Source organism: Homarus americanus, unplaced genomic scaffold, assembly GCF_018991925.1.
Source record: "Homarus americanus isolate GMGI-L3 unplaced genomic scaffold, GMGI_Hamer_2.0 scaffold11401, whole genome shotgun sequence".
Lineage (NCBI taxonomy): Eukaryota > Metazoa > Arthropoda > Malacostraca > Decapoda > Nephropidae > Homarus > Homarus americanus.
Genome location: NW_024738776.1, coordinates 20,806 through 38,084, shown reverse-complemented (window position 1 = coordinate 38,084; position 17,279 = coordinate 20,806). Strand labels below are relative to the sequence as shown.

Below are 17,279 nucleotides of genomic sequence, written 5' to 3'. Positions count from 1 at the left end.
AAAAGTAAAAGTAAGTAAAAGTACACCCGTTAGATTCTCAAAGATACCTGGTCCGACAGTTCCCTTCAGGTTAATTAATTACTTTCATAATTAACATCCTTACAACAATTTCACCATGAATGTCAGATTCTCTGATGTTCATATTGAAAAAGAGGTGACTTCAGCCTCGGTCAACAATTACTGGAATCTCTAGGGCCGACGTCAATGATACCTCATTCTCACTGCAGATTCTACCCTGACTTATATTGACAATTACGCTAACAGCAAATACAATTGAAGCTTTCAACATCAGTCACAGCGGATCTTGAATGCTTCATCTGCAATTAGACATCTCTAAGTTGACCAATTCAAATGCATGTGCACCCTATGCGGAATTGAGGAATACCTAAGTGTCTCCGGTAATGTGACATAGAAAACGGAGGACTCAGATCTCCTGAAGTGGTTAGAGAACAAATGTTTCAACTGGGAGACACAAAAGGTTTACAGGTTTTGTGTGCGTGGAGCGTAATTTGAATTATTAGGTTTTAACAGACTACCCATGTCATTATGACCATGACAATTGTTCCCTCCATAGTGACTGAGTGTGACTAAGAGTCTAAGACTCGCCCTGAACTGCCCTTCTATCTGGAGGGTGTGACTGTGGTGACGTCACTCTTCGATTCTTTTTTACTTTTTTTCTCTTCACTGATCCGGCGTCGATCATCTTTATATTCTTCACCAAAAGGTCTGGCTCACTTCCGCCTATACGGGCGATCAGTCACATCTCTGTCACACTTTCTTGTAAATACTGGGCATGCACCGGCTCCTGAATGTGTACCTGAGCCATCCCAGTGTTGGTCAAACACTCTTGAAAAGAGCTCACACTCAGTGCCGACCTCCTATACTCTCTGGTAGGTGTTCCAGGATTAACCTCACTCCCGATCCGCCAGCTCCAGGAGTGTGCAGAGCACCAGTTGGTGGCCCTCAGCTGACGATCCCTAGCATATCTCCCCAGGGACCAGATGGGGTGACAATTGCCTCCAGATGGGAAGCACTTCCTCCTGAAGATCGTCACGAGGACGGACCGTCTGAATATCTGAACGACCTTCTTATAAGACCCAATAATATATTTGCCTGATTTACCTTCTTCTCACAATGGCCCTAGAACTTCAGCTCATTGTCAACATACACACCTAGGTCCTTCTCACACACAGTCTCAACTAGTACATTTTCTTCATCCCGTTGGGACATATGGTACGCCTCCTTACCGTTGGTACGCCCCAGGTGCATCCTCTTACACTTGGTGACATTGAATCTCAGCAGCCATTCCTTCGACCATTCCTGGAGCCCACAGAGGTCCTTCTGCAGCTCTTCACAGTCCGCTTGGTTCTTAATTTCCCGAAATAACTTGGCGTCATCGGCAAACATTTGTATGGAGGAGTGTACAACGTCAGGCATATCATTTATGAAACAAACAAACAACAGCGGGCCCAATACACTACCCTGCGGTACCCCACTTGTTACAGGTACAGATGACGATTTCGTGCCATTAATCACCACACATTGCTTGCGGTCATGTAGAAAGTCTTCTATCCACGCTAGGACATTTCCCCGAATTCCGTACCCTTCCAGTTTGATTTTCAGCCTTTCGTGGGGTACACTGTCGAAAGCCTTGGCAAAATCTAGGTAAATATTGTCGATATTACCACCCCGTTCTAGAATATGGGTCCAAATATCCAATACCTTGAGCAATTGTGTCAAGCAAGAGCGCCCCGGCATAAAACCGTGTTGGCAATCTTTTACAAGGTTGTTTCGTAGTAGATGTTCCATCGCTGCATCTCTGATAATACTCTCAAGTACTTTACATATTATGCTGGTCAGGCTCACCGGTCTATAGTTGTTCGTGGAGTGCCTATCGCCCTTCTTGAAGATAGGACTCACATAAGCCACTTTCCATTCACTGGGGACCATTTGTTCATCCAGGCATTTACAAAACAGAATCTTCAGGGGCTCTGCAAGCTCGTTGCACAGCTCCCTTAGCACTCTAGGATGCACCATGTCAGGTCCAGGACTCTTATGGACCTTTAGCCTGGACAGTTTATTTCTAATACCCTCTTCTGTGAACACAATGTGGGTCAGTGCTGTGTCAAACCGTCTGTCCTCAAACGCAGGAAGGTTAGCTGCATCCTCTCTTGTGAACACTGAGGAAAAGAAGCTGTTCAATGCCTCAGCTTTATCCTGGTCAGAATCTGCGTAACTACCATCTTCAAGCCTCAGGTCTGATACTCCTACTCGCGTTTTCAATTTCGACTTTGCATAGCGGTAAAACGCCTTTGGGTTTGACTTGACCTCGCGTGCAACCAGCCTTTGGAACTCCTTTTCAGCCCTCCTACACTCTATCTTTGCTTGGTTTCTGGCTCTTGCATACATCCTCCTGTCTTGCTCATCGTTTGACCCAACCCACGTCTTGAATTTCTGGGTTTTCTTCTTAATTTTGTCGACCGCCGCATGGTTCATGTGTAGGGATCCCCTCGTATTCCTAGAAGCACTGGGTTTGGTCTTGGGTATATATTTATCGATCAAATGGGTCATTTTACTAGTTATGATATTCAGCGTAGTGTCTGCGTTCTTGTACCTTAATAAGTCAGGCCAGTTGATACCCCTCATCTCTTCCCTCATCCCATTGTAATTTCCCTTGTAATATTTGCACCTTGGCCTGGCCTTATCTTGAACTAGGTAACAGTTAAATCTGAATGACAACACTGTATGGTGACTGGTGCCAACTGGGGCAAGGTGTTCCAGTTTGGCCACCATACCCTCCTCGTTTGTTATGATGAGGTCAAGTGGCTTGGGTGTTTGCTCCCCTCTGTAATGTGTCGGGTCTCTCACATGTTGGAACAGAAAATTATCTCTCAGAGTTTCTACAAAAAGAGTAGCAGGATTATTCAAGTCATTCGGGGTGGACTCGTTTCTCCAGTCGATGTCGCCATAGTTAAAGTCCCCCATGATAAGGAGGTGGCTGGGGTTGAGCATCGCCGCATTGTTTATTAAGGTTCTTAAGTTCCTTTGATTTAGTGGGCCACAGTTCGGGGATCTGTAGATACACCCGACGATAAGTAAGTCCCCTCCCTTTAATTTAATTTTACACCACTTGGACTCTTCAAAAACATCCTCTCCCTGTACCCTCGCCTGGCTGGCTCTAAGGTCTTGCCTAGCATAGATAACCACACCCCTCTTGCAGGATTCTTGAGTTAGGTTCGTAAATGAGTCATATCCAGCAATACTGAACTCACATTCCTCTGGGTCGATTCTCCTGTTCTTGTACAACAGTTCTACAACTCCTACAATATCTGGTTGGTGTACTCTTAGTAGTGTTTCAAACTCCTCTCTCTTATCAAGGAACGTGTCAGTATTAGTGTACATGACATTCAAGCCAGAATTTGTTCTCGGTAACGTCTCTGCTCTTAGTAATAAACCCGCTCCACCCACATTCTCAGAAGCTGCAGCATTTGCTAAGTACACTGTATTTTGCAGGGTGTGGTTAAAAATGTCATTGTTTACACGGCGCTCGTTCCCTCCTGTCCGGTAGGCTGAGCTGGTGCCGCCTCCCGGGTGGGGGGTTGAGTGGGTGGAGGGTGCACTGCTGCCCCCTGGCCCTGTGTCGGCACACTTGTTTCCACTACCCTCCCCCTGAGGCTGAGTGGCTGAATTTTTGCACCACGTAGCATCTGGCGGGTTATTTTAGCAGAAATTTAAATACAATCAGTCTCGCACATATGTCTAGATACCTGTTTATATCTTAGATGGAATTAGGTAAAATAATGATCTTCAGGAGTGAAGTGCTTCCCCATGTGGAGTGCTGTCACCCCGTCTGGTCCCCGAGATATGCTAGGGGCTGTCAGTTGGTTGAAAATGTTCAAAGGAGGGCCACCAGACTGGTGCCTGCACTTCGGCATCACAGCTACCCTGAGAGATTGGAGCGCCTGAACTTGCCTAGCTTATACTACAGACGGGCAAGGGGTGACCTAGTTGAGGTGTATAAGCATCTCAGGGGGCACTACTCAGTCGAGTGTCCTTACTTGGAGCTGTGAGGGCAAACTTTTTCGGAGTGAGAGTTGTAAACTCTTGGAACAATCTACCAGAGAGTGTTGTGACGGCACTGAGTGCGAGCTCTTTCAAGACAAGACTTGACCAACACTGGAGCGGGTTCAGGTACATTCAGGAGCCGGTGCATGCCCAGTATTTGCCAACAGTGCGTGACAGAGACGTGACCGATCGCCCGGGCGGCTAGCGATCCGATCTTTTGGTGAAGAGGATAAATGAAAAGGAAAAGTAATCAGAGACGTGACCGATCGCCCAAGCGGCTAACGAGCCGATCAGTGGCGAAGAGGATAAAAAAGAAAGAAGTAAAAGTAAAGCATCTTAGAATCACAGCCCCTTTGAAATTCATTTTAGGTACAGGTATATGCAAAAAACAACTGATGTCTAACGGAAAGCTGGGGGAGAAGAGGGGGATTCGATGGGAGGGGGGATAAGAGGGTAGGCTAGGTGAGGTGGGTGGTCAAGGTGCTAATGAATACAAGAAGATCAGAGGGAAAGTCCGCTGTCATGGCCACTGCCACCTGACCTGACGTCACGTCACTTAACCTCACGATACCTCTAGCTATGTGACCGCGTGGTGTCTCCCCACACCCACACCGTACCCTTCATGGCTTCACCCACACAACTCTTTTATTATGGTTAATAATTAGTTAATTAATTAAGAAATATATTATTAGTTTGCCAGTCATTAAAACTGTTTGTTTGTTTGTTTGGGGCATGTAACGAGTAACATTTTTGTTTTTGTTTTCAATTGTATTGGAGTAAGAGTATTATAAAACCATACTTACGTAAAAGTAATAAAAATGGTACTTTTTAAAAAGTACATACCCGAAACTGTTACTTGCGTACAGTAGTCAAGTAAATTTATTTCGTTACTTTATAATTCTGATGAAATGTAACGTCAGTAAGCTTCACGTGATACGTATGATACTAAGATAAATTCACATTTAAGTCAGGTTAATTTAAAGTGAAAACTAATCCTTTGGCCACTAATCACTCCGTGAGTTATAAATTAATGTATAATAAAATAGCACTATAATTAATTTCAGTTGTATAATTTTGTATGATGTGCTCCATTTTAATCATGTTTCGGGTGTAAGTATGGATTTTGTTTATAAAACTATAAAACTCGGACAGCCAAATTATTTTCAAGTGGCATTATGTTGTTCGAAAATTACTGCATTTTATAGTACTGTTGAGGTTAGGTAAGAGTAAGCATCAGCGCCTCTCTGGAGACAGGTTCACGCGGTTAGGTCAGGTGTACAGGTATATATGAGCGTGGTGAGAAGGAGAGCGCATCATTTCAACCAACGACACCATTCATTTTACAGCTCCAGTGTTCTGCCAGTGTTTCTTCTGAAAATTTTTAACCCTTAAAGCTGGAACACTTTAATCTTCAGAACTGAGACATATTCACTCACAAAAATAAGATCTGTGTACGTGACTGCGTTTTTAGTGAACTTTTGAGTGCATTATGTGGGGGATGTTTCGGCTGGTGGTGTTGATGTCGTTGTCTGCTCCTACCTCCGCCTTTTTCATCTCCTGGTTCACAACAATCTTTTCCGCGACTCCCTCACGACCTACTGTTAAATTCCCGGTCTCCTGCGGTCTCCGAGCAACATCCAGGATCATCGGAGGTAGGACGTCGACGCCCCATTCCTGGCCCTGGGTTGTAAGTCTTCGCACAGACAAACTGGAGCACTTTTGTGGGGGCGCCCTCGTCAGTTCCAGGCATGTCGTGACGGCCGCCCACTGTGTGCTTCCCTACACGTCCTGGTTTTCCGAGTATAGTCTGCAAGTGGTAGTTGGGGCCACGACTCTTGTAGACGGACGAGGCATTGGTGTTTCGTCCATCGACATCCACGACATGTACCAATACTCCATGATAAATGACATTGACTTGGCCGTCGTGACTCTAAGTACTGACGTCTTTGATGTATATACGTCTCCTGTGTGTCTCCCAATGAATGAAAACCAAGCTGTGAATGGTTCGGCCACTGTGTTGGGCTGGGGTTTCCTTGCAGAAGACATTCCCTTGGGCGCTGCTTTTTTACAAGAAGTTGACATCGATATTCTGCCGCCTGACGCCTGTAAGGTGTACGGGAGGAAATTCACTGACAATATGCTGTGTGTCGGGGCTTACGGTCGCGACGCTTGCACGGGTGACTCAGGAGGACCTTTATTGCAGGAGGTGGACGGCGTTTGGACGCTCATAGGATTGGTGAGCTTCGGTCGAGGGTGTGGTAGACTTGGATACCCAGGTGTCTACACTAATGTGGCCATGTTCAAGGAATGGATCATATCGATAATCCAGAAGTAAACGTATGATATCTGTTCGTCACAGACACTCAAATCCTCGTACAGTCTATCAACGTTTCTGTAATCTGACTCAGTTACAAAATATAATAAAAATGTCAAAACTAAATCTGTACCATAAACAGTCGTCTTCTCTCGCCCAATTACAAAGAAAAACAAAAGTTGTGTTCCTTCCTCCTTAGGATGGGTGAGGTCAAGGACCTGTTATTATGACCTTGATAGCTAATGGACACCTGATGTAATATTTCTTTTGTTGGGAAGTTTCAAACAAATATTTGTGGAATGAATATGAATCGTGTTAATAATAAACCCAATATAAAAACTTTCTTGTCTTTTACCTTTACCTCCTGCCGCACCTATCATGTCACAGACTGGCGGCTCCTTCTAGGATGGCCCTATGTTTTCACCTCCTCTCTACCTGATAAGATATCTGGACACATAGGACAAATAAATTTTGGTTGTCCTATTCAATAACACACTTACCGAAGGGTCAAGGCGTTCCTGGCACTGCTCTGGCAGCAGCCAGGTCAACTGTTATGTTGGCCCATACCAACTCCCTCTCCTGAACTCTCCTCCCCACCGGAACAAGTTCTCGCCAGAAGTTAATATTTAATTTAGGAAAGGAATGGAACCAGTGTTGAAAAGTGGTGAACAGTGCTTAAGTCAGTGGAAAACAACTCAACAGTAACAGCCGAGTCGTACCCAAGCTAACCTTCACACAGTTTATTTAGCCAGAAAAAAACACAGATGCAGAGTGGATAATAATAACAATATTAACATGGCTGAATCAGTTGAGAACCTGAGCTCTCTTTTAGGCACCTGATATATACTATACATTTATCTCATAGAAGTATTATGTAACATTTAGTATCATCTGGAATAGTACAATAGCATGGTGGTAATAAGAACATCTCATAATGCTACCACGGTTATCACTTCAATATTTATTTATTTACTTTTTTTTAGTTTATTTATATATACATAAATTACAGTGGAATTGAAAAACATAAGTATAATGGGGTAGGGGGAGCAGTACAACATGGATTGTACAGTAATAAGGTTGAACAAGAGGACAGAGCTGTCAGGATTATGTCTAGTTGGAAATTATGCCTGGGACCACACTCACTTAAGTGAGTGAGGTCCTGTGACACCAGACAACGTGGTGTCCCCAGGATGCGACGACACCACGTAGTGAATGAGTTGCTACAGCGGTGGACGGAAATAAAGTCACATGACTTGTACACACTGACAACACAATATATATATATATATATATATATATATATATATATATATATATATATATATATATATATATATATATATATATATATATATATGATGGCATTGCACATAGGTTAGGTTAAGTTAGGTTAGGTTAGGTTTTTTCCATTCCTTTTTATCTGTGACTTTTTTCTTGTGACTTTTTTTCCTGGATTCGCTGCAGCATCATATGAGGTTCCTCATAACAACATCTGTGAGGGAATTACTACAATTACTACACCATATCAGGTCCCTCACAACACCATCTGTGAGGGAATTACTACACCACGACAAGCCCCTCATAACACCATCTGTGAGGGAATTACTACACCAAGTGAGGCCCCTCATAACACCATCTGTGAGGGAATTACTGCACCACGTCAAGCCCCTCATAACACCATCTGTGAGGGAATTATTACACCACATCAAGCCCCTCATAACACCATCTGTGAGGGAATTACTGCACCATGTCAAGCCCCTCATAACACCATCTGTGAGGGAATTGCTACACCAAGTGAGGCCCCTCCTGCTTGCCATCACAGCAGGGGAATTGCTGCTACCACACCATGTGAGGCCCTCCATAACACCATCTGAGAGAATTACTGCACCATGTCAAGCCCCTCATAACACCATCTGTGAGGGAATTGCTACACCATGTGAGGCCCCTCATAACACCATCTGTGAGGGAATTACTGCACCACGTCAAGCCCCTCATAACACCATCTGTGAGGGAATTGCTACACCATGTGAGGCCCCTCATAACACCATCTGTGAGGGAATTACTGCACCAGGTCAAGCCCCTCATAACACCATCTGTGAGGGAATTGCTACACCATGTGAGGCCCCTCATAACACCATCTGTGAGGGAATTACTGCACCATGTCAAGCCCCTCATAACACCATCTGTGAGGGAATTACTGCACCACGTCAAGCCCCTCATAACACCATCTGTGAGGGAATTACTGCACCACATCAAGCCCCTCATAACACCATCTGTGAGGGAATTACTGCACCACGTGAAGCCCCTCATAACACCATCTGTGAGGGAATTACAACACCGTGTCTAGTCCCTCATAACACCATCTGTGAGGGATTTACTACACCATGTGAGGCCCCTCATAACACCATCTGTGAGGGAATTACTACACCACATCAGGCCCCTCAAAACACCACCTGTGAGGGAACGGGGCCCAGACAAAAGCCCCTCAGTAAAAGTGCAAAATAGGACAGAAACCTCTTGTTTTTATGTTAAAGAGAGGGTCATTAGAAATATAAAAATATATAGATTTAAATATGAAATTATTACAACTTAAATAATTAGAATATTATAACTCTTTCAATTTTGATATAGAACATTATTAAATAAATAGAAAAGAAAAAAGACGACATATTTTACCTTCATGTTCATTCTGTATTTACTGAGGTGACCCTAGGGCCCAGTGAGGTCACTCAATGTCAGGGGAATAATTACCCCAACAGACAAAACATACGTCATTGCAGATTTAATAAACATTCCTTGTATACTTCTTTATCTTTATAACTATAACAGAATTCCCAAAGGTTAGGTAAGGTAAGGTTAAGTTATTTTAGGTCAGGCTAAAGAAGTGTTCATAAACTGTAAAAAAATACAATAATTATTTTAAACGTTTTTATTATTTCACCTGGGGGACTTTTGTCCTACACTCGAGGGAACTACTACACCACGTGATGCCCCTCATAGCACCATCTATGAGGGAGTTACTACACTAGTGTTTGCTGTTCAACACCTCAATGCAAAGATCTACGTGAACTCCACTGTAAACATTAATCTGTATGTTTACTGTATGGTCCTTTACCTTGTGGGGTTTGGTTTGTTTGGTTCACACTCAGGATGGGATGGAGAAAGGAAACTCACAATGTGCTCTCTGTATATATGTTGTATTGGATGTACAATGTAGCTTGGTGCTGGGAAGTGGCAGTGTGGTTACAAGCGTGATGTAGAGAGAGCTGGTTGGTGAGGATGCTCAGAGGATGACAGCTTGTGGGTCGCGATGCTCGCCGGCGGGAGCGAGGGCTGCCAGGCAGCGGCAGAGGAGGTGGTGTTGCTTGTTGCGGCTGTAGCTAGAAGAAGAGGGAGCTGGTTGGTGAGGATGCTCAGAGGAGGACCAGCTTGTGGGTCGCCATGCTCTCTGGCGGGAGCGAGGACCGCCAGGCGGGCGGAGGAGGAGGAGGTGTTGCTTGCTGGTTGGTGTAGGTAGAAAGAGAGAGATCGATACGATACGATACGAAGTCTTTAGTTAAGAGGTGAAAGAAGATTATTAGGAGTTGAAGGAAAAGTGGTGAAACTGAAATACAGTAGGAGTAGAAAGAATCTGGGCTCAACCAGATCGCTTCATCTTTCTTATTGGTGTTTTGTCTTTGTTCTGCTCCCTTGGATCGTCAGACCTTTGTATTAATATTGGTTTATTTATATAATGCTGCTTATTATTATTATTTGTTATTGTTGGAGATAGCGAGCCCGCCCAGGTCCTTTTGTAACTGGGAGGGTAGTCACATTTTTATTTATTTATTTATTTATTTATTTTTTTTTTTGAGGTGTTAGTTAAGTGTTAGTTGTGTTAGTCTAAAGGTACACTGTATGGAGAGGCCTGCCAGGTTCTTAGTGGAGCTGGTTGGTCACTCTCATCTTTATTCCTCTAGTAATGTTTTATGTGTAAATGTGTATATTGGGGCAGGAGGTGGTTCAATTACTTCTTCCTAGCTGATGTAGCTGGGAGGGTAATCACATTATTATTATTATTATTATTTTTTTTTTCGGAGTTAGTGAGCCCGCCCAGGTCCTTGTGTAGCTGGGAGGGTAGTCACATTTTTTTTTGGCTAAGATGTTAGTTCAATGTTAAATGTTAAATGTTAAATATTAGTTATGTTAGTCTAAAGGTACACTGTATGGAGAGGCCTGCCAGGTTCTTGTGGAGCTGGTAGGTCACTCTCATCTTTTATTCTCTCTATTAATGTTTTATATGTACAGTATATTGGGGCAGGAGATGGTTCAATTACTTTCTTCCTGGCTGATTTAAACCAACTGTGTTCTTGGAATTCTTCGTTGTCTATATTATTTATCCAGTTTTGATATGTTTCTGTGTTAAGTTCAGTCACTTTTTCCAAATATTTACAGCTTTGTTGTGTATATCTACATTGATTGCTAAGAGGTTTGCTCTCTTGTGTAGCTGTTCATTATTGATGTGGTCTGTATATTTTATGTTATATATAAATCTGAGGGCTATATTTTATACTGTTTGTAACCTTTTAATGCACGTTTTACTAAGAATTGTTCAATGGGATGGGTGGGTAGTCCATAATTGATTTGACAAGGGCAATATAAATCTTTCTTTGTTATTAATGCTAAGGTTCTTAAAGCGTTTTATTTTGATAATCTTATTCTTGCCTGTCGTTCTTTATCTTGAAGTATGTTATATATCCTCTTTTTGTTAGTTTTAATCCAAGCATCCTACCTTCAGTGTCCTTGGGTATGGTTCCTGGTCATTATTACTGGACATTTAATCTTATTATTGGTATTATCTTGAATTTGTTCTTGTTGTCCTGTGATTTTCATTTTCTCAAAATCATTTATGTTTTATCATCTTACCGATGTAGGTGCCATAAATTGAGTTGATTTCCTGGGTATATTCTATTTGGAGTAATATCATCAGCAAACATTACATATTCGCTAAAGGGGTGGGTTGAGGTGTGTCTGAAATATAAATTGTATATAGTGTTGGAGAAAGGCATCCTCCTTGAGGTACTCCACTCTCAAGATTAAACATAGTTCCCATAAAGTTTCCAATTTGAATTTGTGCTCTCCTATCATCTAAATAGTTACACAATATTCTTAGCAAGATTATCCCCGCGCCATAATATTCCCTAACACAGCTGCCAGACGTGTGAGAGTGTGTTGTACCTCTGCCAGATGTGGGAAAGTTTTTTGTACTGCTGTTAGATGTGTGGAGATTTTTTTTGTATCCCAGCGAGGCATTTGTGTGTTTGTGTGTTTTTATTTGTACTACTGACAAGTGTGTGTGGGAGTTTGTTGTGTTGTGCCAAATGACTTGTGGGGGTTTGCTGTACCGCTGCCAGATGTGCCAAAGTTTATTTGTACCTTTGCCAGACGTGAATGTTTGTTGAACAGCTGACAGACGTGTTAAACTAGATTGTACTGCTACCAGATGTAATACTAAATTGTAAGGCTTTCATACGTGTAAGACTTTTTTGTAGTGCTGTAATATATTTGGGACATTACTATACCGCTGCCAAACCTATGAAATTTTATTGCTTTGCTGCCAGATAACTGAGATTATATTGAACAGCTGCCAGACGTGTGAGGCTTTATTGTACCGCTGCCTGGTAAACGATATTTTGTTCTACTGTTACTCGCTGTACTAAACATTCGTGTGGTGTTACCAGACGTATGGGAATGTGATACACTATTGCCTGAAGTGTGTGACGTTACAACTTTCAGACGGGTGAAGCCACTGAGGTTCTGTTGTTGTAGGTGTGTGGTGCTGCCGCTCGACTCTAGAGCCAGATATGAAACACCATGTAACAGTTTGCTACAACTCTCTGACTACTGATGTTCTCCTCCTCGCTGCCATTTCCCTGACACACCACTAGACTACTCGACCTACACACCTTTAGACGTCACTACTTACCTACAGATGAGGGACTGATAATTCATTTACTGTAAGACACTACAGGTATAGTATGTTTTGTCCTCTGTGTCAAGACTGGGACGTTGATTGTTATGTATGATGTTGACGTATCAACTAATAACGTTTTTGGAATATATTTATCCTTTGACAAGCAACTGTGAAATATTATACAACTCTTTAAGAATGTAACAGCACCATTTGCATTATATAAATATTCATCCAAATGTATAGTACCACATTATTCACTAAGTTATTGAACAATGACTCAGTACTTGTTCATCAGGAGTCAGGTGAGGTCAAGCCACTAAGCACTACAGCCTGCAGGCCGGCTCTCACGGTCACAGAGATCAGACTCTTATCACTTGTTACCCAGTGAACACCTCACTTAAGTGTTCTCATATATAAGTGCACTCAAGACACTCCCCCTGGAAGAAAAAGCATCATATACTCTCAACCGAACTAAGTACCCGTGAAACTATAATTTTTCTACAATAAAGAAAAAACAGCAAGGTGTTTACTTCAGCCCAGCCACTTAAGAGTTCCAGAACTAATTTAAAACAATTGTGTGTGATATAAAAACACCTATCACAAGAAAACAATATTATGTGAGAAAGGGGAGTTTATTAGCTGAATTATTGAACGGCTAACACGAATAAAACCCATTTTTCAATAACAATGCAGGAATTATTTATATATATTTATATAATCTGACTTGTAACTAGTGAAATAATATATATATTTTTTATTTTGTTTTACTCGTAAGCTTTCCCCTGCTCCACAATGACTGTAGGACATGGACAGTATCCGCGAAATGAGGAAACGTGCAATGCAAATTTGTGTTGGCGTGAATGTTGTTCCTGGCAGTGGACCACACATGCTGCCAGCCGTACAAGGTCACCAGTCCATCCCACATATTTACTGTATACTTTCAGAAAACAGTTAACTAATTTAACGTATAGATTTATCCATGGTAAATTTATTCTCATGATAATTGTAAATACAAGTCGCTAAGATAGATAACCACAAGGAAAAAAGAAAACACGAAGTTCCCAAGCGCTTTCGTGTAATTCACATGTGAGTGTGTGTGTGTGTTTTTACGTAAACTTCTGTACATTATATCAATTCCATCACATAGCTGTGCATGCTTGGTAAACACACACACACACACACACACTTCATATCTTCGGTATATTTCATGCCAATTATAACACAAACACTTCCAGGCCTTCATCAATATGTTATAATTATCCTTCTGAGCGTTGCTGTGGTGTGAAGACTCTCCTGCACCAGCGTCGTCAGGACAGTTCTCTCGACTATTCGTTCCTCCATGACGACACAATTCCCCGACACACACTGCTCATATATTTACCTTTGGGTGGTCGAGGAATAATAGGCAACGGGCCAGCGAGGATTATCCGGGCCATAACTGTGTTGAGCACCGCTGCCAGAAGTGTGACAGTGTTGCGTTACTACTAGGCGTGTAGCAATGTGTTGCGTTACTGTCAGACGTGTAACAATGTGTTGCGTTACTACTAGGCGTGTAGCAATGTGTTGCGTTACTGTCAGACCTGTAACAATGTGTTGCGTTACTACTAGGCGTGTAGCAATGTGTTGTGTTACTGCCAGGCGTGTAACAATGTGTGTTGTGTTACTGCCAGGCGTGTAACAATGTGTGTTGTGTTACTGCCAGGCGTGTAACAATGTGTGTTGTGTTACTGCCAGGCGTGTAACAATGTGTCACATTACTGTCAGGCGTGTAACAATGTGTTGCACCATTGTCAAACATGAAAGTGTACTATACAGCTACTAGGTTTGTGAAGATGTGTTGTATTATTGCCAGATATGAGACTTTCTAATGTGGGGCTTCCAGCCATGTGACATTTTCTTGTACCACCTCTAGACGTGATAGTTGCTACAATGCTGCCAGACGTGTTTGAGTGTGACATTACATTGCAATCCAGCGATGTTCCTGGCATTTTGTTACATTGATACCAGATGACTTACACTGTATTGCAAAGTTGCAAGACGCGTGTTGTTTTGTTGCATTGCGCTCAGACGTGTAACATAGTGCAATGTCAGGGACAGAATCTCGACGTCCCTGTAAGATATTTGATAATTCGCCTCAGCGCGTTTTCGGAATCTTAATTTATTCAGGAAACGAGGAGCCAGTTTAGGGACTCCGGATTTCGGTGTAAGTTGCTTTATGCGACTTTACTAGCTGACTTGTTCGACTCTTTATTTTTAACCAAACCTAACTTAACCTAATCTAACCTAACATAACTTAATCAAACCTAACTTAAACTAATGTAACCGAAGCTTCTAACTCACCCAAAAAAACAAAAACTAATCGAACTAGCATGAGTTAACCTCTTAAACCAACATAACCAAACCTAATCTAACCTAACCTAATTGAGAGTCTAACCTATTTTAATATACATTGATACCGACGCTCGTTTGGGTAAATCGGATACCTAAGCGATTTCGAAAACACACAGATTCCATGATTGTCTCTACATCACTATTATATTGTTGCACTAATATTCTTCCCCATTACTATCTCACTTTCTAACATCTAACACAATTAATACTAGAATGATTATAGAACCTTTTGCCAGACCTTGCCTAACACGACCAAAGACCAGCAGCCATCAGCAACACATCCCAGCTATCTCCTGCGTTGTGGAGGGTGGGGGTGAGGGGGAGACTCACCTGCACCAGCGTCGACAACAATACTCACAACTCAGCTCCGTCACCACCGAGTTTCCTGTCACACACCATTCATTTGTTTCACTTTGTTGTGAGTTGGTGGTGGTGGGGAGCGGTTCTGGTGAGGGTAAGTGTATCGACCACCGCTGACAGAGACGCTTGGTTTGTTATTGAACTTCTGCCAGATGTATAACACATTATTGAACTGCTGCCAGACGTGTAACACTTTATTGAACTGCTGCCAGACGTGTAACACGTTATTGAACTGCTGCCAGACGTGTAACACGTTATTGAACTGCTGCCAGACGTGTGACACTTTATTGAACTGCTGCCAGACGTGTAACACGTTATTGAACTGCTGCCAGACGTGTAACACGTTATTGAACTGCTGCCAGACGTGTAACACGTTATTGAACTGCTGCCAGACGTGTGACACTTTATTGAACTGCTGCCAGACGTGTGACACTTTATTGAACTGCTGCCAGACGTGTGACACTTTATTGAACTGCTGCCTGACGTGTAACACGTTATTGAACTGCTGCCAGACGTGTGACACACTTTATTGAACTGCTGCCAGACGTGTAACACGTTATTGAACTGCTGCCAGACGTGTAACACGTTATTGAACTGCTGCCAGACGTGTGACACTTTATTGAACTGCTGCCAGACGTGTAACACGTTATTGAACTGCTGCCAGACGTGTAACACGTTATTGAACTGCTGCCAGACGTGTAACACGTTATTGAACTGCTGCCAGACGTGTGACACTTTATTGAACTGCTGCCAGACGTGTGCCACTTTATTGAACTGCTGCCAGACGTGTAACACTTTGAACTGCTGCCAGACGTGTAACACTTTATTGAACTACTGCCAGACGTGTGACACTTTATTGAACTGCTACCAGACGTGTAACACTTTATTGAACTGCTGCCAGATGTATAACACATTATTGAACTGCTGCCAGACGTGTAACACTTTATTGAACTGCTGCCAGACGTGTAACACGTTATTGAACTGCTGCCAGACGTGTGACACTTTATTGAACTGCTGCCAGACGTGTGCCACTTTATTGAACTGCTGCCAGACGTGTAACACTTTGAACTGCTGCCAGACGTGTAACACTTTATTGAACTACTGCCAGACGTGTGACACTTTATTGAACTGCTACCAGACGTGTAACACTTTATTGAACTGCTGCCAGACGTGTGACACCTTATTGAACTGCTGCCAGACGTGTGACACTTTATCGAACTGTTGCCGGACGTGTTACACTTTATTGAACTGCTGCCAGACGTGTAACACTTTATTGAACTGCTGCCAGACGTGTGACACTTTATTGAACTGCTGCCAGACGTGTAACACTTTATTGAACTGCTGCCAGACGTGTAACACTTTATTGAACTGCTGCCAGACGTGTGACACTTTATCGAACTGTTGCCGGACGTGTTATTGAACTGCTGCCAGACGTGTAACACTTTATTGAACTGCTGCCAGACGTGTGACACTTTATTGAACTGCTGCCAGACGTGTAACACTTTATTGAACTGCTGCCAGACGTGTAACACTTTATTGAACTGCTGCCAGACGTGTGACACTTTATCGAACTGCTGAAAAATCTGACACTTTATCTTTTGTCGGTTACCATTCTGTACATCGCCGTGAATCTTGTATTATCTCGCTGAAGAGTTTCTAGACACACTTATTTGTTGTCAAACTTATGATGATTCGGTGCATTGGTGTTAGGTACAGCTGGGGTCATGTGAGTACTTGAGGCTCATGAGGCGAAGGGGATTAGAATCTTAACTTATTTTCTGTTTTTCTTCGTATTAATGATTTTTTTTTTCATTTTGTGGATCCGTGAACACATGTGTTGAAAAGCAGCGTTATTAGATATGAACCAATAAATTATATGACCAAGAAATTTGTCTACAACTATACTTGATCCGCTGTTGTACCGCTTTTTGTTAAGTGACTGAATGACAAATGTTGCACTTGTTGATATGTGACTGTGACACCCACCAAACACGTGACCATACGACACGGTAATCTTCCATGTTTATAACAAATTAATCTTGTTCGGTCATCACAAGGCTTCCTAGACCATAAACAATGTTCAGCAACACAAGACAAGGGTTGAACTACGTGCCTGCCTCTGTGTAAATGTTATTTCCTGGGTCAGAATCTCCGCTGTGCTCGTCTTCCACCACCATCAATCCAAGGAGCAATTTC

General features: G+C 42.6%; 1 protein-coding gene across 1 annotated transcript; it reads left to right on the top strand.

Moving 5' to 3' along the window:
* Positions 1-5,564: 5,564 nt before the first annotated feature.
* On the top strand, positions 5,565-6,565 carry LOC121874362 (putative inactive serine protease 43). Its single transcript, XM_042378498.1, has one exon. The coding sequence runs from the start codon at positions 5,585-5,587 to the stop codon at positions 6,398-6,400; it is 816 nt and encodes a 271-aa protein (XP_042234432.1). The 5' UTR covers positions 5,565-5,584; the 3' UTR covers positions 6,401-6,565.
* The last annotated feature ends 10,714 nt before the right edge of the window (positions 6,566-17,279 follow it).